A 24,075-nucleotide genomic window follows, 5' to 3' on the forward strand; every position below is an offset into this window, starting at 1 on the left:
TGAGAATGTCAGTCCAGTCATTTATGGTCCTTGGTAACCAGTAAAAGATAGACAATTGAAATATTCTCAAAGTTAGCATTTTTATTTAGTTCGTACAGAATGATTGAATTGTATACCTAAGATGCAATGAACAATGTAAGTTTGTACCTACCTAATTATTGTATAGTTAATACAAGTTAACCCTTCAGTAATTACAACATAAAACAGCAGACATGTTTTTGATGCGTAGCGATTAAAAGGTTAATTAACAATGTCAAAAACGAATATTCAGAAAATAATAACAGCCGGCAGATTTCGCAGTAATTATCCATTACCCGATGGGCCCGACTCGGATTTTAAAATAGACATCTATTAGATATCTTTTAGACATCACCAAGATACGATAACGATATGTTTAAGATCTAACCTGTCAAATTTGACATTTCCGCGATTCTGGAGATACTCTTGAACGATTTCCACAAGACATGACTTAGAGATCCAATTCACATCTAATAGATATCTAACTCTATCTAACGTAAAAGTGACATTGGTTGGCCGAATTGCGCTGCAAAAGAGAACTAGTTGATATCTAAACTATAACGTATCTAGAATGGATCTAGTACGTGTCGTCTCTTGTCATGTGAGCTTCTCATTCCGATTGAAATAAATTCAATATCTAATTTTAGTTTATAGGTAACTCAGAAGTACCTACCTAGACCTACCCACCGGAACATTTATATAATTATACCTACATTTATACATACTTTTTGTATCGTAATAAATAATCGTCAGGGTACAAATTGGGCAAAGTCGTAAACCCGACTACTGTGTGTAAAAATATTTTCAGCCACTAGAAACAAATCACCGCAATCACAAACCGATCGTCACGAATTAAACACCTTTTATCTTTTATTTTTATCTAAATCATGGTCAACATATTATTTTTTCAAGAATATTGCCAAAGGTGGTCGATGTGACGAAGTTGTTGTAGATATATTAAGTGTATTTCAAAGGTATATTGTTTCAGAAAAATAAGTACCTAACTACCTACCTAAAATGTAATAATAATGGAAAACTGGAATTAAAACTTAGATACTAAATGATAAATACTTTATACCTATTTCAGTGGCAATATATATAATGTAACCTTTCAATTACAAAGAACTTTCACGATGCCTATTCAAATACTCACATTGAAATCATTTTCCTGATCAATTCATTAGCTGTAGCATTTCGTAACATTAATGACGTATCTCTAACCCGTGAGTAGTCTGAAACACGGTATTTTAATACTTTCGACTTCAAATATATATAAACATTTATCAACTTTAACACATTGTAATAAGGTCGGGAAATGTGTAGGTACCTACATATTATATTATTATGACGTAGCGCTGTACATGCGCTGTATTGGTTCGGAGCTGGAACATACATTAGTGAGTCCCGTGGGACATCAAAGTCTCATCATTTCTCTATTAGAGAAGCACTCGAATGTTGTAATTGATATCTCCAATTATGCTTTGAACACTTTCAATGCTGACTGTATTCAATTTTCTTTGGGAAGTAATGAGATTGTTGGCCGTATCTTACCTATCTCGTTGGACAACTTTTTAGGTAGGTAGGATTACCTATTGCAAATGAGATGAGATGGATTTGAGAGCATTATTGTTTGGCTTGTTATGACTGTGAACATAATGCTTATTTTTGTTTACGCGAAGAATACAAATGCTTTAAAAAATAAATTAAGCTGCATGTACCTAAGTTTTTATTCTCATTACGTGTGTTTTACCGTCCGCGTCCGTAGCATCAAAATTACTACGTACCTACCGGCGTTCTGATAAATAACGCCAATCAATAATATTTTATGATTAAAATGACATCGTCTACCATATTAAACCAACAGGAGAAATTTAAGACCTGTCTCTTGACCAAAGTAATTACCTATATCGTAATAAATATATTGCATTGCATTACGACAAACAATTGAACTGTCACGAAATTTTTACGAAAGTGATTTATCAGGGGTCAACATAAATTACTTAACAAACCATTAAAACTAGCACATAGGTACTCGTAAATCACGTGAGGCAACTGAACCTGAAGCCTTTGCTCACTGACTCAGCAAAAATGTGCGCACTACGAGTATATTTTGACCTATCCGTTCAGCACCCATATTTCGTCCCAGCTTTTCTTTCTAAATTGATCCTAATGAATTGACTAATAAGGTTGACTTTCGAAAAGTTACTGTAATTGTTACGCACTTTTGTAATGTTAGTAAAACTATATTTACCCGTTAACCCATCTGTTCGGTGAGCCGGGAACGCGGTCGCTACGGCCCTGCGAATGGATAATTCTAAAGCTAACTACAAGGGCCCTTCGATAATGTTTACAGGACCTAGAGCACATTAATTAAGGGTGCTTATAGAACGTAAACTGTTACCTTAAGCCTGGGCCTGTTTCGCTAAATAAAATATAGGAGCTAACTAATTGTTGAAACAATGTTTATTGTACAACTTAGTGGATTGTGAGTGAACATATAGAAAGGGTTGATGACAAAATATGTTTATACTTTCGGGAAGGCAAGGCAAGGTCTTATTTACTACACTTGACTGCGAAAATATTGATATGCAGGTACAGTCGACTCGTACTACTACACGCACTTAAGTACCTATACAGACCCTAGCTTCATCGTCAATTGTTATCCAAATCCAACCGAGGGAGGCTTAGGTACTTACAGCAACGGGGATAAAACGCCGTAATAGATACAGATAAAGGTAGATAGACAGATAGGGGAGAGTCGGGTAATGTCGATCGCGCCAAATTTGCTAGGTTTGAAAAATATTGGGGAAATCATTAGATACATATAGGACGTTAAGTACTTAGGTTTATTTTTCTCGCCTCCTAAAGGCTGTGTGCCTCTACACCTAATCGGTGTTTATGAGTATTGTTTTTTTTATCGAGGTGTGCAATAAATGAATATTTTTATTGTATCCGAGTTAGATGTAGGTACTTACTAATTTAGTTTCTAATTATTCGAAACGACTGGTCTTGTCTAGTGCAGCGATCGGCAACCTGCGGCCCGTGAACCTGTCACTTGCGGCCCGCGAGCCTCCCTGGCTATTTTGTACGACAATGTCTGATAAAGTCATAAATATTAACAAAGTACGGCCCGCGTCAACTTCGTTAACTACTATGTGGCCCTTGGCTGCTAAAAGGTTGCCGACCGCTGGTCTAGTGGATAGTGAAGCCGCGGTCCTGGGTTCAAATCCCAGTAAGGGCATTTATTTGTGTGATGAGCACAGATATTTAATTATTCCGAAGTCTTGGGTGTTTTTATGTATTTATGTATTATATATATGTATCGTTGTCAGAGTACCCACAAGACAACCCTTCTTGAGCTTACTGTGGGACTTAGTCAAACTGTGTACGAATGTCCTATAATGTTTATTATTTATTTATTTATTCGCAATTGCCCCACTCTCCCCTAGACATGTCTCTGAGACGCTAGTAGGCGCTAGCCTGGACCCTTCGCGGGATTACGCGGACAAATCCTGCCCACTGATGATTTAATTTGAATTTGCATAGCGTCGGCGTTTAGCAGATGGACGTGTTTACGCAAAAACGGAATGTTTTTGGAGGCGGGTTTGGGCTTAGAGCACTAATGGATGTTACAGTAGCTTAGGAATATTTGTGTTTGGTTAATACAGTTTGGTACTGAATTTGAATTAAACATTATTCAATTACTTAATTATACTTAAGTAGCGCAGGACCGAGAAAAGTGGCGCTGTCTGGTGTGGAGGCCAAGTCTCTTTTTGGGTCACTGAGCCAACGGAGTAGGTACTTACTTAAGTAGGTAGGTATTAATGTAGGTACCTACAGTCAAGTGTAAAAATATGGGTGCACAAATCAAATCATCTCAAAAATACTTCATAGCTCTAAAAAAACTTTACATAGGTACCTGGCCCACAAAAATAGGTTTACATTACCACTCTCTCTCTCTCTAAAACACTAAACCTGCATAAATATTATTTAAACGTTCTGATAAGTTAATTAACTTAACATTTAACACAAAATATCTAAGTACCTATTAAATAGCAATTTATAATTCACCGTTTATTTCAATTAATATTAGGTATCCTAAAATTCCTATTTAAATCTAGAAAATGTTATCGCATTTTAAATCTGAGCTGAGAATAGAATGCCTTGGTCCAACAGATTAAAAACGTAGCCCTTCATTATCATGAAAAGAGCGGGAACCCTACGGCTATATCAGCTTATGCAAATTTATATCAAATTGTTAGTGGGCAGAGATTTGTCCGACTAATCCTAGGGAGCTGAGATCCGAATGCGTAATTACGGTTACGACGCGTAGCTTTTTGCTAAGTTTTGTTTTAATAATAGGCGGTTTTCTGTGTTTAGTAGTTTTCACATAGCTTTGGTAGTATGGTACCCATGGATTAATGAAAGTTACAATATTGCTTGCAATTGCCAGCGTGCTGAAACAGGGACTTGAAAAATGTTTGACGTTGACTTTGAACCACAAGTAGGCGTATTTAAAAAAAATACAAGAAATCATATAACTTATTATATGATATAATAAGAACAATACTTACATACATTTATCGTGTTTACCTACCCCAGTCTCTTCATAGTTCCAATTAAAGCCCGACCAGGATTAGAACGAAAAAAAAAAACACTGTGCCGTGATAACATTGTATTTATTTTTTCTGTATATTCTTGCTGCAACAGTATTATATAACTTTTTTGTAGACACCTTGCTACTATTCATACATAATATCTGGGAGATATATAAAAACTCAAAAATGCGCGTTTTCCTAGAGATAAGATCTAGTTAGAAACCCCCATATAGCTAATTTCATCAAAATTGTTAGAGCCGTTTCCGAGATCCCCGAAAAATATATCGACTACCGTAGGCTCAAAGGGCGTAAGGGACAAAATGACGAAAATGAGTTATGAATGCAGTTATACTCAGTATTTTTTTCTCTATCGATTGGTATATTTAACGTCTCCATAACTTGAAAAAAATGTCCGTTAAGCCCTATAAAAAATCAATGCGTGAACACAATTTTCCAACGCATTTTGCCGTATCTGCCAATTCAAATAAATGTTGTGAGACATTTTGGCGTAACTCCCAACTTGTACGATACGCCCTTTTGCATCGGAAATTTTATTAAATTTGTGCTAATTTATTGACAGTTACGCCTATTTGCAGTAGATTTTTGAGTGCTAAATGTACGTTACGCCCACAACTAGTGGATAATTATACGAGTGTTAGAGAATTCAATGTAAGAGATACGCCAACATACTATGTACAATTTCGAGTTTATTAAGTGGGATGACCTAGTACTTTCCTTGTCATTTTTTTTATTAAGTAGGTACTTGCAGTACCTGCTCATGTGCTCATTAATGCTTTATTTATAGGGTTACTAAAATTTGACAATTTAAACTGAACTAGTGGGCACTTTTTTCAACAGTTTTATGAAAATAATAAAACACGACTATATTCAAATGATAATTATGGCGATTGATTAAGATTAGACTGATAACTTTTAGTTTTGTATGTGACTGGGCCATTTGCAATTTTGATTAGACGTAATATTAATATTTTTTTGATTAAACCGTAATTTATAGGATTAACCTTATGAAAGTTACTGTCTATAAACGTTTACATAGAAGTACGTAGGCCTGGCCATTTGTCTTTTTTGCTACCTACTCTGATGTTATATCATAAATAATCACATATTTATTAAGTTTTACTGAACAGACATACGAGATGTCAAAACTACTATTGTACCTAATAGTATTATGGTATGTAAAAGTAAAATTTATGATCAAAATAAGATTACAAACAGAAATAACGCATAACTACATACTTTCTACAGTAAAAGAAGTAATTGTTATAAATTGTTTTGATAAACATAAATAGATACAGATGGTAGGACAGAAGTGATTCTGTTTAATATAAACAAATAAAAAAGAAAACATTGGTTTTGTGGCAAAAAAACTACCTTTTCCACGTTTAAGTATACAAAATAACAAAAATGGAAAAAAAAACTTAACAGTGAATACATCTCTAAGTTTTTGAAAAAGAATTGTAAATTATAGTACTTACTTAGAAGTATAGTATTCCTTAAATGCAAGTTGCCATATTGCAACGAAATTTTTCGATTTACGTAGCGTAACGTAGAGTTGGAGTTGTTGTACAATTTATGATCAAATTAAGATTACAAACAGAAATAACGCATATACATACTTTCTGTAGTAAAAGTAATTGTTATAAATTGTTTTGATATATGTATATAAATATATACTTACAGATGGTAGGACAGCAGTGATTCTGTTGAAGTAATATAAGCAAATAAAAAATAAAACATTGGTTTTGTGGCTAAAAAACGACCTTTTCCACGTTTAAGTATCCAAAATAACAAAAATGGGGAAAAACCTTAACAATGAATACATCTCTATGTCTTTGAAAAAAAAAATTGTAAATTATAGTACTTAGAAGTATAGTGTTCCTTAAATGCAAGTTGCCATATTGCAACGAAATTGTTGGATTTACGCCAAATGGTACTGAAATTGTATTTTTTTGTACATTACGCCCTTTTTCGAATAAGATAATCCATAAAAAAAGAGGCGTAAGAGACGCCCTTCTTAAAAACAGTCGTGTTTTTTGGCGTAACGGACATGCTATTTTCGTAACTAAGGATTGTATTATAAGTTCAAGCAATCAGTTTAAAAGAGCTCAAAAAGTTAAGAATAAGCCACATACAGGCATCAGTTTATTGAAACAAACAAAAAAGTTATGATTTTTTTTCTCAAAAATAAACTGTTTTTGGCTCTCCTGAAAAATCGCGTTTTGTCCGTTAAGCCCTTTGAGCCTACGGTAGTCGATATATAAATAAATATACAAGAATTGCTCGTTTAAAGATAAATAATGAAAAGTCCAGGATATAAACGATACAATCTATAATTTGCCATACTAGGTACATCATCATCATTCATTACATGTCCGAGATTCAAAAAAAAATTTTTTTTTAATTATCTGATCGTTTCTAGTCTGGTCTCTTCACATCATTTCTATTATATTATTAATTCAATTCGTCTTATCCTCCCCCGGCGCGCCAATAAGGAACCATCTAGTCCGAGCTTTAACGGCCATATTGCGGACGAGTCGCTTCTTGTCGTCGAGAGATGGCGCCAGGTCCAACAACACGTCCTGTTTGAACGGAAGCAGGAGCATGGTCGGGTAGGTGTGCGCTATGTCGAATAGACATTGGAGACTTTTTATTCTGACGTCCTGGAAATAATGAAAATATTATTATGTTAATTTAGTCTTACAGAAAGAGATATCCGTTTCTCGCTCTCACTTATGGGTGCGACCATAGAGAAAAAAATACATAGATTGCTCACTCACTAACTTGATGTTCAACAACATAAGACTTTCCGGTCGGTGCTACATCTATTGTCAAGTAGCAGTACTGATAATTCCGCTACTCGATGCTAGATGTCGACACTGAAATTAATAGTCTTTTTTGTACTAAAACTGATGTATGGAGTGAGCACTCTTGTCTTACTATATTTCTCTATGGTGCGACGCACCAAGGTCGCGGTGCGGTGCGATAGTGTGTAACGGGCCTTAGGGTTTGTAAATAAATCTGGTATGAATATTTTTCTCTTGCGCACTAGTTTTTTATACAAAATTAGAATACTAAAACGCGGTAACTAGAGAGCAAAATATTTTACCCACTAGTGTCAAGAGTTTACGTTTGACCAAAATGTTACAGCAAAATGCAATTTTGACAGCTATAATAGAAGGCGCTGTGCCTTCTATTGTGCCTTCTATTTTAGCTGTCAAAATTGCTAACACATCTTAGTATATACTTTAGATGCTGAATGGTCCTACGCACAGCACACCCTATTTTTTTTTCTCTGACAAACAATTTATCCAAATAAAATATCTTACCATAGACTTAACATATTTGGACAAGTTCACTAGCCGTGGCAAAATGGTCTGTATGCTATCAGCCACAGTAACATGTTTCGCTTGCACCAGATATGACAATATATCAGTCATGACCAATAACAGATCCTTGTTGTCGTATTGTAGGCAATCGATCACTAGGGGCACGACCTGCAAACAATATAGATAAGTGGTAGTAAACAACATGAAAATGAGAATGGATTATTTGATATTGGAAATATGCTAGATGACAAATTTTAATTTTTGGTATCAATCAATGAGGTTTGTTTTTGGGATCAAATGTCTAAATGGGACACATTGCATTAAATACAAGTCAGAAATGATAGTCAGAGTCCGACAGTCGTACTTCACTCGCGAAACGCCCCTAACAAATCGCTATGTGAACGTGATGTCAAGGTCACTGAGAGGCTGAGAGCGCATCTTGAAGTATGAACAAAACAAGAAAATTGCATTTTAATCGGTGAAATATTGCGTTTATGTATATACATAGTTGCTATACAATCTTTTTTTGGATAAATTGTGAGGAATCGAATGGTATCCTTACTTATTTCGTTTTTGAAAGTTAAAAAAAAACTTTAATTTTGAAACTTTCAGGTGCTGTATTTTTGTATTATTTCCATATATTTTTTTAATATCTATAATATTGTGATAAATTGCTCATTTGCTATCTATTTTACTAGATTTTGTTATAAAATTCAACATGTGTCATCATCCCTATTCGCAGCAGTTTAGTACCTAGTTAGTAGTTTATGTGACTGATACATAATGAAAGGCATTAAAATACGAGTGTGGGTTTATGAAATGAACGAAGTGAGTTTTATAAAAGGATCATACAAGTGTTTTAATTATTATTATATGTGTGTAGATAAAAGTATAAATTAGCCTTACCTTATTAACTTCACTATTAAGTACGCTCTTAGGCGCCTTTGCCAACACATAGGCCCAGCTAAGTAATACATTTTCCTTTGTACCCTCAGTCACTTCCAGCTTACTCGCCAAAGCAGAGAAGCTCTGGTACATCCTCTGTTTGTATAGTAAACTTATTCGGCAATGGTGTTTGGGGGTCAAATGGTCCGGGTCATCGGTCATTATGAGATGGATCGCTTGAGCGCTGTTTAGGCTGTAGTCTGGTATTGCCAGGACTTTTGTTATCTATAATGTATATACAATTTTTGATTAAAAGTTATGGTATAGTTCGTTTTTTTAGCATTAGAAAGAAGATAAGCGATCTTGACATGTCTTTTAATTGAAAAACGCTATTTAAAAATCAGTAACTTATATGTACTTATGAAGAATATAAATGATCGTATTAGATTCATAATTGTTACATATTTGCCGTGATTTATTTTTAAAACATGTTTTTCGATTAAAAGACACATCAAGATTGTTTACCTTTTTTCTAATGCTAAAAAAAACGTAGGTACTATAGTGACAATAAACATGAAAAAATTAGGATAAGTACTTATACTCTGTGCATCTTGATATTTTACATATCAATTTCTTATAACGAATTGTGTACCATCAGCTGCAAATGCATGGCGACTTTATCAATGACTTAATTCATAATTTCTCCATGTAATTTTGCAACTCACTGTACCTACATGTAACATAAGTATCCACTTTTTTATACAGCTAGTATGGCCACATGGGTACTTAATTGGGTCACTTACTGTACCTTATAATTTGGAAAATTATAAAGTGTGCATTCTACACTCTATAGCTCTATACTAACAGTTAGTTACTTCGTACTTGAATCAGCAATCAGGGCCAGATGGCCCAAACCAGACAGAGTGACAATCAAAATCGCAAGAAATCGTTATAAGATCCTCTGGGAAGCTTTTTGGCCTGAAGAAATGCTCAAGACTTACCTTTTCTAACCAAAACTGGAACAGATTACTTCCTCTCAGTACCAATGCTTTGGTAATCCATCCATACAGCATTATAAGTCTGGGACCCAATTTCTCACTATCCCTATTACAAGTAGCCAAGTAATTCTTCAATTGATCATATAAAATATCAAACTTTTGACCATATTCTGCTTTATTCATAAAATGAGCTACCAAACTGCATGCTTTTCTTCTAGTAAGTTCATCATCAGAAGATAAGGACAATTTCAAACTTAACAACATAATCTCAGTAAAATTAGTCTCAAAAACTGTCTGATGCAAAGATTTATACAAAGATTCTAATGCGAGGAAGTAACATTTTTCGTTTTTACATTTCTCTAAAACCGTTTGTGCGTGTTTTGCCAATATATTACATTGTTTCTCAGCTGGCAAGCTGGCTATTGTCGTAGAAATCAAGTTATATCCATGGTTTAAGGAGTCTAGTCTATTTAAAGGCTCACTCATAAGCCAGGAAAGTATAGAGTCTATGAGACCATGGTCACTCTCGATTTGCGTCAACTTTTGGTCACTATACAAACTTGAATTAGACATCGACTCACTTAGCGCCTCTACAACTTTCAAGGCTTCCTGGTCTTTTGAAGTGATCAATTTCAACATTTCCTCTATGATTACTTTCGTAAAGTCATCTATGCTTGCCAAGTTTGAGAGTAAATTCAGTCGTTTTTTCAAAGCGGTTTTGTCTTGAGTCAAATTTTCTAAGTCACACTTCCCTTTAACAACTAGTGCCATGATAGTTTCTGGGTATTTTCTAGCTAAAGCATGAACCGCCTCCACACTTACGCTTAGAACATCATTATCTTGACTATATTGGATGTTATGAATCAATACTTCAACAAACGGCACAATTAGTTCTGTTTCTATGACTTTCTTTACTCTTATCATTGTTTTGAAACCCGCTATTTGGTATTCCTTATCAGGTTGACTGACTGCAGTTAAGCATAACTGAGGTATTTCAATTACCAGTTTTTTAATATCATCTAATACCTCCCAATGTACCGCCATTTCATATAGATCACCTAGAAACTCTAATGTTGCTATTTGTAGTTTCCGAGTTTGGTTTAGTTCGTAAAATGCCAGAGCAGCGGGTATCATCGATTTGGTTATGAGAACACAAGATTCTTTTGAAGCATTTGCAGTTGTCAGTAGTACTTTAGTAGCTTGAACAAACTGTGCGACTGTGGAAGCCTCGGCTATAGCAGTTTGCATGGAAATAAGTATTCCTTTAACAAAATTCTCGAATGATTGACTTGTGTTAGAAGAAGTTGCCAATTTAGCAACTAAGGCTGATAATGCTTGGTGGGCGGCCATTTTTAGCTCCTCGTCGGTTTTGTGAGATATTTCCCTGTTTAGTGAAGACCATAAGGCTTTCAGGAAGGGGTCATAAGCTTCTGGGTGGAATGTTTTACAGCTTTTCTCCTGAAAAAATAGGAAAATAATGTTAACCTTGACATAAAATTTGTATTTGAACAAGAAAAACAGTAAAAAAGTGGCCAAGTGCGAGTCGGACTCGCCCATGAAGGGTTCCGTATTTAGGCGATTTATGACGTATTAAAAAAAAACTACTTGCTAGATCTCGTTCAAACCAATTTTCGGTGGAAGTTTACATGGTAATGTACATCATATATTTTTTTTAGTTTTATCATTCTCTTATTTTAGAAGTTAGGGGGGGGGGGACACACATTTTACCACTTTGGAAGTCTCTCTCGCGCAAACTATTCAGTTTAGAAAAAAATGATATTAGAAACCTCAATATCATTTTTGAAGACCTATCCATAGATAGCCCACACGTATGGGTTTGATGAAAAAAAAATTTTTGAGTTTCAGTTCGAAGTATGGGGAACCCCAAAAATTTATTGTTTTTTTTCTATTTTTGTGTGAAAATCTTAATGCGGTTCACAGAATACATCTACTTACCAAGTTTCAACAGTATAGTTCTTATAGTTTCGGAGAAAAGTGGCTGTGATATACGGACGGACAGACAGACGGACAGACAGACGGACAGACAGACAGACATGACGAATCTATAAGGGTTCCGTTTTTTGCCATTTGGCTACGGAACCCTAAAAATGAATGATGTGCAGAATGAACATTAGTTGTGTTGAGAACATGTTTACTTCTTCACATGTGGTGTAAAATTTAGTACCTACACATATATCACTGAGTACATATATCACTTCTCTATAGGGTCACGGCTCGGCTTATGCAACAAATGCGTCCAGAATCTAGTTTGACTCTTGTATGTGCAATTTTTTTCTTGTTTAACAGTTGCAATTAATATCAAATTAAACAAAATAAACTAACCAATAGCTTCAATGAATCAAGTTTGGCCAACCTTAAGCTGGAATCCAATTTTTCTATCAACAAAACCAAACAATGCTCCCCAAACTGTGGTATAGCACACAGACATGGACACAGTTCATCCGCCAAGTCCTGTCTGGACACAGCCGCCGGATCATCCGGTGACGGATGAAAATCCATTGGATAGTAGCATGAGATCACTTCGAACATTTCATCAACTAAATGTCCAAGTGGTATATGTCTCAGGTACGTTGGAAGGAATCCAAATAGGAACAGTAGGTTACGTGGGTCCCTCTCTCCGTCCATTGCTGATATGAATCCATAGACAAAGTCTGGCCCCAAGGTTTTCATGTCTGAAAAATAATATGACAAAATTGATAACTCATTTTCCCATCCTACTTGTATGTAAATTATGCTGATGTGCGTAATCAGATAGAGGATAAAAGTATACACAGTTATCATTACAGTTTCTGAAGAACACATGGCATATTGCCATATAGGTGTATCAAATTTTTTGCTGACTATTGACATTAAATTGTAAACTACAAAAGCCACAAAATAAAAATTTATCCTCATCACCAATTAACCTCTATCAGCCCACCCACCATACAAGGAAAATTGGCAATCTAATTTGAATCAATGGTATGAGAAAATAGAGTTGAATTTGTGTTGTTTTAAAATTGGACGAAACAATACAAAAGCAACTCTGTTCCATTTGATTAAGATTAAAATTTAATTGGAGGTAATTTGTACTAGTATTAGGACATTGAACCCCAAGAGGATACTATAAGTTGATTGGATGTTTTAAATTAAAAAAGGTAAAGGAAATTGTAACTCGACTTGGCGGGGGCACTGCCGTGCCCCCAGATACTTACATTCAATGTCTTTCTCTAGTAACCTCCTTATAATCAAATAGATATTCTGCCTGTCTTGTTTCACTTGCGACTGGCATGGCACTTCTCTAAACAGTACAGTAAAGAATTCACCACTGCACTGCACATCATAGTTCTTCATATCAATGATAGCCAAAAATCCTTCCAAAACTGATGGTATAACTCTATGGTTATCTTTTAAACGGTCTATATAAAATTTCGTTATATATTTCACTTGCTTTTCTGATAAGAAATCTCTAGGTAATTCTTTTAAGATTTTGGTATAGAATCTCATTCCTTTTTCACGGTTTTCTGGTTGTTTGTTCGTGAGGACTCCGGCCATGTTTTCAACGAGGCGTGTTATGTCTATGTGGGACGATATTATGTCTACAAAAAAAGTTGTTATTAGATACATAAAGTTCAAAAGTTTATAAGAGACTAGCGACCTGCCCCGGCTTTGCACGGGTTACCCTTTACAAATTATACACCTTCCTCACGAATCACTCGATTGATAGGTGAAAACTGCATGAAAACCTGTTCAGTAGTTATTGAGTTTATTGTGAACACACAAACAGACAGACGCGGTGGGGTACTTTATTTTATAAAATGCTTCGATTTAAGTAACTAGAGATCAGAAAGGATTCTTTAAAACATATATATCATGAACAAAAATTGGCATGATTTGATTATTAAATCATAATACATAATATGGACCAATATAAAAAGTGGTTAGGAAAATATTTAACCAATAGTCAAATATAAATGATAAGGAACTGTTTATATCTGCCAGGTCATGAGGCCAAAGATTATGTAAACATAAATATAATAATCGTTAGAAAACGACAATGACGAAATATATAAACCAAAACAAATAATAATTACAACTGGAGGATTCTTTTCTTCATAGTAGAAAATTACTACTTTACTTATAAAAAACGGAAGCATATCGTACTATTTAAACTTACCAGTAATAATGCTCGATGTTTTAGCAAATATGTCCTCATTCTTTATTATTTCATCAGACAACTCGGCTCTAAACCACACAGAATCCATATTGCTGAAAGGAAAGCTACTAAAACTTAAGTGTTTGCAATGGAGATACTCCCTCAGGTCCCTATTCTGTTTTTATCACACCGCTTTTCACATTTTCTTGTTGGAATTTCATTACAGTTGAAAAACTAAAAGAATTTATAAACTTAATTAATTTTTCATCTTACGAGTCTTGAATTTTTAGGTTACGTTACGTTACGACGTTAGTTTTTTTTTTAATTAACTTTACGGATTTCACCGATATTGCTAGAGCATTTCTAGCAAATTATATGAAATACAGAAGAAAATGTTGTAAACTTAAGATTTATAGATGGTCAAGCAAATCTTGTCAGTAGAAAAAGGCGCGTAATTCAAATTTTATATGGGACGATATCCCTTCGCGCCTACATTTTTCAAATTTGCCGCCTTTTTCTACAGACAAGATTTGCTTGACCATCTATAATTAAATGTTTAAAAAGTACTTAAGTAAAGTATGTATTTATTTAATCGTTTCTTGTTCATCCTTTAGCAGTTAGAGTAAAGCAGAAATTAGAAAAAGATATAAAACCTTTATTATTGTCATCATTTAAACTTGATAAGTATTGACATCTTTTTGAGTAATTTAATTAGTATAGTTGGTCAAACCAATTTGTCAGTCAGTAAGAACCAGTAAAACCATACTCATCTTTTTCTTTTGGGTACTTACTAGTACTAGCGTAAGACAAAGAAAGTATGATTCTCTCTGTCTATGTTTGAAATGAGACAGTTCTTTGACAAACTATATAATAAAAAGTGGTCGAACTGCTTTTTTATACTATCTAATGATAAGTAAATATTGGTTTGTGACAGTAGTACTAACATACCGAATGTTTGTCGAAATTTATCAATAACTTTCGTAAACTATCTGAATAGAATAAAATAAATCCAAAAAACCTGGAAATGTAATCATCTGGCAACACATTTACGTTGATATTATTTAAGCTCGTGAAATAAACGCCGAATATAAATATGCATAGTGTCAGTTAGCTTCCGAGCGGGTCATAGTGTAACTAAAACAGGTTAGATGATAAGTTTGACAGTGACAGCTGTCAAATGTGTCACACGAGACACGAGACGAGAACGAACAGCGTGTATGTCGCACGCAGGCAGCATATTGAAATCTTATTGGTAGTGATGCAATTTGCAATTCTAATATTCCTATCAAAGCGTGAAAATTAATTTTATTAAACATGTCGCACAAAACTTTAATAGATTTCGTAGTGAAATACCACACGCCGCGGTTATTAAACAACATAGTATTCTTTCCGAGCAATGGAAATTCATATTTTGGAAGACGTCTGGTTGTCCCTGCGAAAACGGTAGCTTCACCTGCGGTATCTCCAAGGAACTTCAGCACAACTAGCACCAAGTTCACAGACGTACAAGCCGCCGAACAGATACAGATACAAGGCAAATTCCAATTAATGTATACCTGCAAAAAATGTAACACCAGAAGCACAAAGTTCATCACAAAACTTGCCTACTACAAGGGAGTCGTGATCGTGAATTGTGATGGTTGTGAGCATAGGCACCTGATTGCTGATAACTTAAATTGGTTCAGTGATATGAATGGAAAGAAAAATATAGAAGATATCATGGCGGAGAAGGGAGAAACGGTGCAGAAGATTTTGTCAGAAGATCTTGAGTTTATTGCAACCGAAATGGTCAAGAATACAGATAAATCTGACGCTGAAGAGTTAGCCACATTACCAAAACCGTGAAGAGAAGTGCAATCTCTAGTTTATTTATTAATTCCAAAATTTTCTTCCAATATTTAAATGACAATTTTTAGTTGCTTTTTGGAACTAAACAAATATTAGAGGACACTAAGTTATGAAATCTATTTTTGTGTAATATATTAGTCTACATGTATTCCTTACAATCTTCACTACTGCGGTTTAGCTATTATTTAGAACAATGGACTCAGTGCTTAAGAGCTGATAAATATAAATATCAATACATTCGTTTGTTGTTACTAAATTAAAGTTGTGTATTATTTATGTTCTAAATAATTAAGGGCAACAAATGACTTGTAAATAATGCAAATAAATAATACAACAACAAACTGGATTATGATTTTATTTATCAATATTTTCAGTATAGTAATAAGTCACAATAATATGGCTTTAATAAAATTATACATAGACTATATGTGTGGTAATCTACTTGTAAAGATAATCCTATTAAAATATTGGTAACACTGCATTTTAAGGAAACTTTATGAGAAAATATAAAGAATTGAAATGATGATTGAGCAATGATTTTTATCACATTGATTTTGGCATAATAATAATGTCATAATAAGACTCATAAGGTGTAATGAAAATACTGATTATCAACGGTTTTTTTTAAAAGAAGCCTGTGCCTACCAGTTAGCATGCCTTTTAACCGCCGCCGCCGTAGACTGGCCTAAGATGGTAAATTGAAAGGAAGCTTCTAATAGGTACTTGCGATAGAAGGTCAATATAAAACAGCATCATCCATCTCTCTTATTTCAAAATGAGACAACTGATCTGACTCAGTGTTACCAATAATCTGATCTGACATTCATCCTTAATTGCTCAATATAGATATTTTATGACACATTAACATAATTAATGATTTCAGTGCCACTACCAGGTTTTGAAACCTAAATACTGAAATGGGTAATCAAAACTCTTTATATGCATATTTATAAAAAAAAATGTTCACTAATACTACATTTAAACATAAAAGTATATTGGCACCAACTGGTAGAATTGTCACTGTAGAATTCTAGAAATAGTCCTTATACTACGAGCAATAAGGCACTGTCTAAACACATGGTCTGTAAATCAATATCTTATAAGGAAAATAAACATTGTGTGTCATAACACTTACAGTTATATAAAATGTATAAGCACTTAACTAAATTGTGGAAAGTAAAAATTGGAATGCAAATAGTAATTTCTTGTCATTATAATTATAATTCGTAACACATATATTTTTGAATATTTTCATCTAAAAGTTTACCCACAATAATCTCTTTCTATTCGAATTTCTGGTATCAAAAAATTTCAGTCTTAGTGTATAATATTCGCTGTAATATTAACATTTTAAAAGTAACCTTACACCCTTTTTGGACGGCTGATAACTGCATAGTCAGTCCCATTACATGTGTTATGGTTGATCTCTTCCAAACTGACCTGATTTTGCAGTGCCTGCGCTTGTGCAGCAGTGGGCACTTGAGGCCCTGGTGCATTTGGTTTCCGTATCATACCATATCCTAGATGAGAATCATCAGCCAGTCTTGCAGTCTGCATCACATTTTCCACTTCGTCATAATCATTCCAAGTATCTTTAACCTTTTGATCCCCAGGAATCAATGTTGTTGGCCGCGCTTCAACTTTCTTATACTTAGCAGACTTATTCAACTTACTTGTAGAACCAAAATACTGTAGTCTGTCATAATTCTCATCCTCTGGATCAACCATTGGACTTGGTAACAGTATAATTCTAGAACCTTCTGGGCCAGAAGTGTTCAAATTATCTTGTGATCTTGATATAAGTTTCATGCAGTTAGGGTTATCACCCAAATTCGGTGTGAACTCAGTGTGGTCAGGGTCTTCGATACCAAGAGTTTTCCAAGCCTCACTACGAACTTCCACCTTGTCATATGGCACAGAAGGAGGACTTGGGTCTCTTTTCACTTGTTCGATCGGCTCATAATTGTCAAGTTTTTTATACCTTCCAAAATCTATGCTTTCATCTGTTGAACTGCATAACTCTTTCACAAGAGCCTTGGGCATGTTGATGATTTTTCGTGGAGGTTTTTGTGGCTTGGGCTTCAATGCTGGCTTAGGCATTAAGAGAGGTGCACTATCTCTTTCAGAGAATGAGCTTTGCTGGCTTGAAGGCGCAGTTTTAAATGAAAGAGAACTCAAGCTTAAATCATCAGGCCTGGCAGCCACTAGAGGACTCCTAGATCCAGGGAATAAATTTGCACCAGCCTGTAAGTTAAATTCACTGTGTTCTGGACTATTCAAATCACTGCCAATCATCTGCTTCATGGTCTTCATTTTCAATGAGACACACTTATATATCTCAGATTGGTTAGGATGTTCCAAATGGAAGATACCTTCACCTGTATCACATTTTCTTCCCGCCTCAAATGTGAATTTACCCTGTCTATAACCATAACGTCTTATATATCTATATGGCCAAGTAGCATACAACTTATTGTCATTTACATCTCTTAAATCAATGGCAGTTGTAGTGAGGAGTAACAGGTACCGCATCGGCTCCAGACCACACCTTATTGATGCATCGGAAGGGCACAATTTGACTGAGAATACTCCTTCTCCTGACGAACAGTAGAGGTCATTGTCCTCATCACATCGAACAGGGCTTGTGTCTCTGCCTTTAAATGCAACAGACTGCAGCGCTTTTACCCATTCTAATGTTTCCAGTTCTGATTGAGCACAGAATTGTTGGGTATGTGACTTAGTAAGTACAGTGATAATGTTTGGACTAGAATGTGTTATCTTAATACAATTCTCAAGGGTAATAATCTTGGGGATGGCACCTGTATTTATGTCATCCTTATTATCATATATCTCTAATCTCTCAATGCCCTGCTTGCTGGAGTTTAGAAGCAGACAATACTTTTGTTGTTGTTTCTGAAAACAGTTGAAATCATATTACAATTTACTATCTACAGTTAGTTATTAAGGAAAATATAACACCAAATAATTGTTGTTTTCTATATAAAATATCTACTATTTCCTTTTGATAATAAGGGAAAACCCGGTAACGAATTAATTCAAATACTTAGAAATATATTAAAATCGGTGTACTTCAGAACAGCATTTGAGATTCGAGTCGAAAAATATTTAGAACAGGTAATCGGAAGTCTGAAACTACAATGCACATTGCGAGCCACCTGTGACTCACGACCCAGTGTCGTAACGTAGCATACTATAGGTTCCGCGTGATTCACTCACGCAACTTACTTCGTAACTTCTGCAATATTAAACATGCCGTAACCGCAAAAAAAAAACTAAAGTTTATTACCTTCTTAGGAAATTTACTAAACACATTCCCTCCGGCGGGAGGGAACAACAAACAACCTGATTTAATTTCGTCGTGCTGCTCCATTTTATACGTCGCTCAAGCTGTTTTGCAAATTCGTCGCAAATCGGCGGGTATAGTAAAACATATCAATACTATTCAAGGCTTGTCTTTATTGGTATCACGACGAAAAAAATAAAACCCGTGCGCGCAAATTCCGTTCTGTTGTATGACAGCCAGTCTTAGGAAACTCCTATATAAAGAAATAATGTATGGGGATCTCGTTTCAGTTCAGCCAACCTAACAAGATAAATAATAAACTGGCAACACGAAGGCAGAATTGTCAAATACATGTCAAATATGTACGTCAACTTTCAAAACTAAACCGTGATGAAAAGAAAATATTGTGATTCCGTGGTGTTTTACTTGTTTTCTATTATTCATTCGGTTTTCTCCATCTGAACAGTGCAGTGCGTTGAGTTGAGCAATTAAGTTCCTCCGTAGTGTTTCAGTTGTGTGATATTTTCCTATTCACAAACAAAAGACGTCGAGTTGAAGCAGTGCTCCTCCGTCCGCTGTTTTTGAGTAAGATTACTGAGATAGAGACTCATTATGGGTGGAAAGAGCAGAATTTGTGAAATTTGTGGCGTTAGAGAACGACACAGGCCGGGATTCTTTGCCAATTTCCCGATTGATGAACAAAGGTACGTTTGTCATTATAAGATTTACAGATCTTATTAAATATATTGAGTTCTCGGGTTTCACTTTCAGTCTTAGTTTGTCTGTAATATTCTTATCTAAAATTTGTTTTCCTAATCTTCGTTCATGGCATTTATGACGATGCGTCATCTATCATGCATGCGTAAATCACTAGAAGCACATATACTCCACAGCATATAAAAGAATATAAGTAAAATTTAATTTGACTCTGAGTATCATACATTTATCACTTATTGGAATTGCCTGCCTGCTTTACAAGTACCTAATAATAAATAAAATATGAGCTGTAGACGGCCGATGACAATAATAAAAAAAAAACTTTATAATTTTTTAATCACAAGTATCAGTTGCTTGCTTGCACTTAATTGGTGCACTGTTGGAAAGTATCTATCTCATATAACTGAGCTATCTCAGGAGTATACTGATAGAGTTAGCCCAGGCTAAATTGGTAGTGATTGTGATAGCCCAGGCGGTGAAAATGTTATTTTAAACATAAAACTTTTATGAGATTGACATTTAAATAACATGTGCACCGTCATGGCTTTAAAAATCACAGTGAAGTTAGCTTTGGTCTAACTCTAGTTGAGTGGGCTAGGGCCCTCTGCGCCTGGCTTGCTCTAGTCTGCCATCTGTAATAACCACAAGAAAATATTATTTTTATTGAAAACACAAAAACGGCTCAACTGATTGTGAATATTTTTTGTTAAATTATGTATCTACTTTTATCATATTGATTTTACATATTTATATTCCTCAATTCATTTCCCCCTGTTCAAAAGTTCTTCACTTTTAGATTGATTATTTCCACAAGTATGTATTCACAAATTGATTGATCTATTCAAATCGTTTAGGGGCATATATGTTCAAGTGTCAGAAAGGCTAGGTGTTGTAATGTCCATCGTCAATTAGTGCGAATGTAATAATGGCCTGATGACGGAAAGTCCAGATGTAAAATACCCATTTATCTATAAGTCCGGATGTTATGATACCCTAATGTCAGAATGTCTAGGTGTCACAATATCCAAAATGTAAAAAAGTCCACGTCATATTTCCCTTATGTTAAATAGTCATGGTGTCAAAATGTCCAGATGTCATATTTCCCGTATTTCAGGAATTCCCATAGTTTTAAAAGCTTTTAGGGTTAAGGCAACGTTAGCAAATTGGCAATAAAATAGTATCATATTTTTCATTTTGTTAATTACAGATAGATTTCCAAGCCAAGTACATTGTTCAGTTATTTGTTCCCGAGCTCAATAATAAATGTAGTAAAAAAATTAATATTTGTTTCATAGTTTAATTGGTAGCAGTGCCATCTTTCTCATAAATATAAATATTTGGACCATTTGATAGGAAAGCTAACGTTTTAACATCTGGACATTTTGTGGGTATAGAGTACCGGGGCGTCGCACGGAACGCTTTTCAGGGCGGTCGATTTACGCTAAACTTGTAAAAATTCTAGTATTCTACTCGATCGTCGACTACTCTATTTGATGTAACTTCTAAACCTGTTGTGATCACGTATTTTTTTTGTGCATTATTAATAAACTTAAGGCTTTAATTTGAAGTTAATATATTAAAAAAAAAATATGTCAATCTGACTCAAAATCTCACGTAAAAACTTTACTTCCGGTTTTCTACGACAAAAAATAAAAAACATTTTTTTTTTCAAATCATTAAAAAAACATCCTTTTTTCTATTTGAAACAATGTCATTTGTATTTTATAAAAATACCACAGATTCTCAGTAAAACGTTAAAAAAGGTCTTTCCTCAAACATGATGAATTCTTCAATAGCCCATAACTAGGCAATAAAGAGTGACAGGAGAAAAAAAATGTGTGTACATATTTATGCAAAGCAGCTGACATACAGACTATATTTGTCTTACAAAAGAGAGCCATTCGTTCTATATATAACTTAAGAGCGCGTGAATCATTAAGAGAACTTTTCAAAGAAATTAATATTTTAACTGTAGCTTCCCAATACATATATGATAGTATTATTTATGTTATTAAGAATCTAGACTCCTTCACTAAGAATTCTGATGTCCATAACATTAACACTAGAAATAAAAATAAGCTTGCTATCAGAAAGATTCGTGTCCGTAAAGTACAAAAGTCATTCGTTGGGCAATGTATTCATTTTTATAACAAGTTACCTGAGGATGCTTTAAGATTACCCTTTCCAGCTCTTAAGAATTTTTTTTTTTTAAAAGATGTGTCCCGCCGAGTTTTTTGCCGGTCCCATATTAGGATATCCTCCTCCAATTGAGGGGGGATTGAAATCTTCTCGGGGCAGAGGTGTAGGGTTGGAGCGTCTACCTAGCTTTATTTGACGTTCATAAGCGCATTGTAATTATGCCTACTTGAATAAACTATCTTTTATCTTATCTTATGCTTACTAGAACTATAATTACCGAAATATAAACAAAATCCACGACCTCACTTTTTTTTCCTTGTCCGCTTGACGTGAAATGCCCCTATTATCTATCTAATTCAGTTTGAAATCATAGTCTTTAGAGACCATTAACTTTGTAACAATTTAGGGCTTGACTTGATATAATAATTAGAATTGTGACTTTTGCAGGTGTAGAACTTGGGTTCAAATTGTTGGTAAAGAAGATCTAGTGCATATACCAATTGAAAAGCTTCACCAAGTACGTTTTGTTTGTGGAGATCACTTCAAAGCAAAAGACTTCAACAAAAAAGGCAATCGCCTGAAAAAAAGGGCTTACCCTAAGTTGCACCTCTCTGCACAACCATTGAGTGACCATCAACTAAAAGATTTTCCTCAACATGTTGCAAGCAAAGGTATGTGTAATCACTAATCAGTCAGTTAAAAAAACTTTTTTTATAATGAATAAATAATATCTGGGAGACATACAAAAACTACAAAAATGCGCGTTTTCCCAGAGATAAGACCTAGCTAGATCGATTATTCGCCCCCGAAATCCCCCATATAGCAAATTTCATCAAAATCGTTAGAGCCATTTCCGAGATCCCCGAAATAAATAAATAAATATACAAGAATTGCTCATTTAAAGGTGTAAGAATTTAACTAATCATCCTTTTAAATCTAACCTTGATTAGAGAGCAAAAGCTTGTTTTAACTTTTACTTTTTGTGCCTGTTTTTTCTTAAATGAATTTATTGAAAAGTATTCATTGTAATCTTTTTATAAATATTTCAGCTTTGGCTCCTACACCCATGGATGACAGAATTGCAACAGCTGCAATTGCATCATCATCCAAAATGCAGAATATGGCGGCCACAACCCAAAATATAATGAGTAAGTTGATCATTTTGAAATAAATATATTGAGGTAGACATTAGCACCTACTTACGGTCTTGTGCCTCTGGTGGCCTCACATTTTTAGGGTTCCGTACCTCAAATGGAAAAAACGGAACCCTTAGGATCACCCATATATAGGAGGCAACAGGTCGTCCGTCTGTCCATCTGTCTGTCTGTCAAGACCCTTTAGTTGAAGTAAAAACCATATACTCAGGTCTACAGTCCCTTAAAGCTATGAAAAAAATCAAACTTCTAAGTTAACGTACAAAAAAGGTATGGCTGTTTATGCCACACAAACAAACAATTAATATTTCGTCACGCTTAAGGGAATCAAAATTTAAAGGGTACTCTCCGTTGGTCTAGAACAGCGGTCGGCAACCTTTTAGCAGCCAAGGGCCACATAGTAGTTAAGGAAGATGACGCGGGCCGCACTTTTGTTAATATGAGTGACTTTATCAGACATTGTTGTTTGACATTATTACATACAAAATAGCCAGGGGGCTCCCGGGCCGCAAGTGAGAGATTCGCGGGCCGCTTGTTGCCGACCGCTGATCTAGAACTATTAGAACATCGTCTTTTACTACAAGTACAGGGAAAAATCTAAAAGCTATAGATCTGTAAAAATTAGTTTGTCCGGTTTTTTTAAATGCTGCCAGATGGAGACGAAAGAAGGACATATTTTGCCTAGCGCTGGCACTATTTATTATCAATATTTCAGAAGTAGTGGAAGTTTGTAATGGTTTTCATTGTTTACTTATGACATGATAATCTTCATTTCAAGGTAGGACTCCATACAACTCATAGAAGTCTTAAGTACATACATCTAGTTTGTAAAGCTTGTAAGCAATATAAAATATGAAAAAAAGTACATAGATTTTATCAAATTGTAATGCAAGAATAATAAATAGGCCAGT

General features: G+C 34.7%; 3 protein-coding genes across 3 annotated transcripts; 1 reads left to right on the top strand and 2 right to left on the bottom strand.

The window, feature by feature from the left end:
* Positions 1–7,070: 7,070 nt before the first annotated feature.
* Positions 7,071–14,220, bottom strand: LOC134651849 (MMS19 nucleotide excision repair protein). Its single transcript, XM_063506970.1, has 7 exons — positions 14,024–14,220; positions 13,062–13,445; positions 12,190–12,539; positions 9,850–11,304; positions 8,870–9,133; positions 7,964–8,131; positions 7,071–7,297 (listed from the first exon to the last, which is right to left on the bottom strand). The coding sequence occupies exons 1-7, from the start codon at positions 14,109–14,111 to the stop codon at positions 7,094–7,096; spliced, it is 2,913 nt and encodes a 970-aa protein (XP_063363040.1). The 5' UTR covers positions 14,112–14,220; the 3' UTR covers positions 7,071–7,093.
* Positions 14,221–15,238: 1,018 nt separating this feature from the next.
* On the top strand, positions 15,239–15,898 carry LOC134651580 (DNL-type zinc finger protein-like). Its single transcript, XM_063506685.1, has one exon. It carries the CDS (start codon positions 15,317–15,319, stop codon positions 15,845–15,847), a length of 531 nt encoding a protein of 176 aa, XP_063362755.1. The 5' UTR covers positions 15,239–15,316; the 3' UTR covers positions 15,848–15,898.
* Positions 15,899–17,088: 1,190 nt separating this feature from the next.
* On the bottom strand, positions 17,089–19,388 carry LOC134651850 (docking protein 2). Its single transcript, XM_063506971.1, has 2 exons — positions 19,158–19,388; positions 17,089–18,763 (listed from the first exon to the last, which is right to left on the bottom strand). The coding sequence occupies exons 1-2, from the start codon at positions 19,239–19,241 to the stop codon at positions 17,213–17,215; spliced, it is 1,635 nt and encodes a 544-aa protein (XP_063363041.1). The 5' UTR covers positions 19,242–19,388; the 3' UTR covers positions 17,089–17,212.
* Between the last annotated feature and the right edge of the window lie 4,687 nt (positions 19,389–24,075).

This window comes from Cydia amplana, chromosome 10, assembly GCF_948474715.1.
Source record: "Cydia amplana chromosome 10, ilCydAmpl1.1, whole genome shotgun sequence".
Taxonomy (NCBI): domain Eukaryota; kingdom Metazoa; phylum Arthropoda; class Insecta; order Lepidoptera; family Tortricidae; genus Cydia; species Cydia amplana.

Coding starts and splice junctions, on each gene's coding strand:
- LOC134651850 (XM_063506971.1), bottom strand. CDS start 19,241: ATGGAGCAGCACGACGAAATTAAATCAGGTTGTTTGTTGTTCCCTCCC. Junction 18,764..19,157: donor TTAGTAAATTTCCTAAGAAG/GTAATAAACTTT, acceptor AACTGTTTTCAG/AAACAACAACAAAAGTATTG.
- LOC134651580 (XM_063506685.1), top strand. CDS start 15,317: ATGTCGCACAAAACTTTAATAGATTTCGTAGTGAAATACCACACGCCG.
- LOC134651849 (XM_063506970.1), bottom strand. CDS start 14,111: ATGGATTCTGTGTGGTTTAGAGCCGAGTTGTCTGATGAAATAATAAAG. Junction 11,305..12,189: donor TTGATTCATTGAAGCTATTG/GTTAGTTTATTT, acceptor CTATTTTTTCAG/GAGAAAAGCTGTAAAACATT. Junction 8,132..8,869: donor TTAATAGTGAAGTTAATAAG/GTAAGGCTAATT, acceptor TATTGTTTGCAG/GTCGTGCCCCTAGTGATCGA.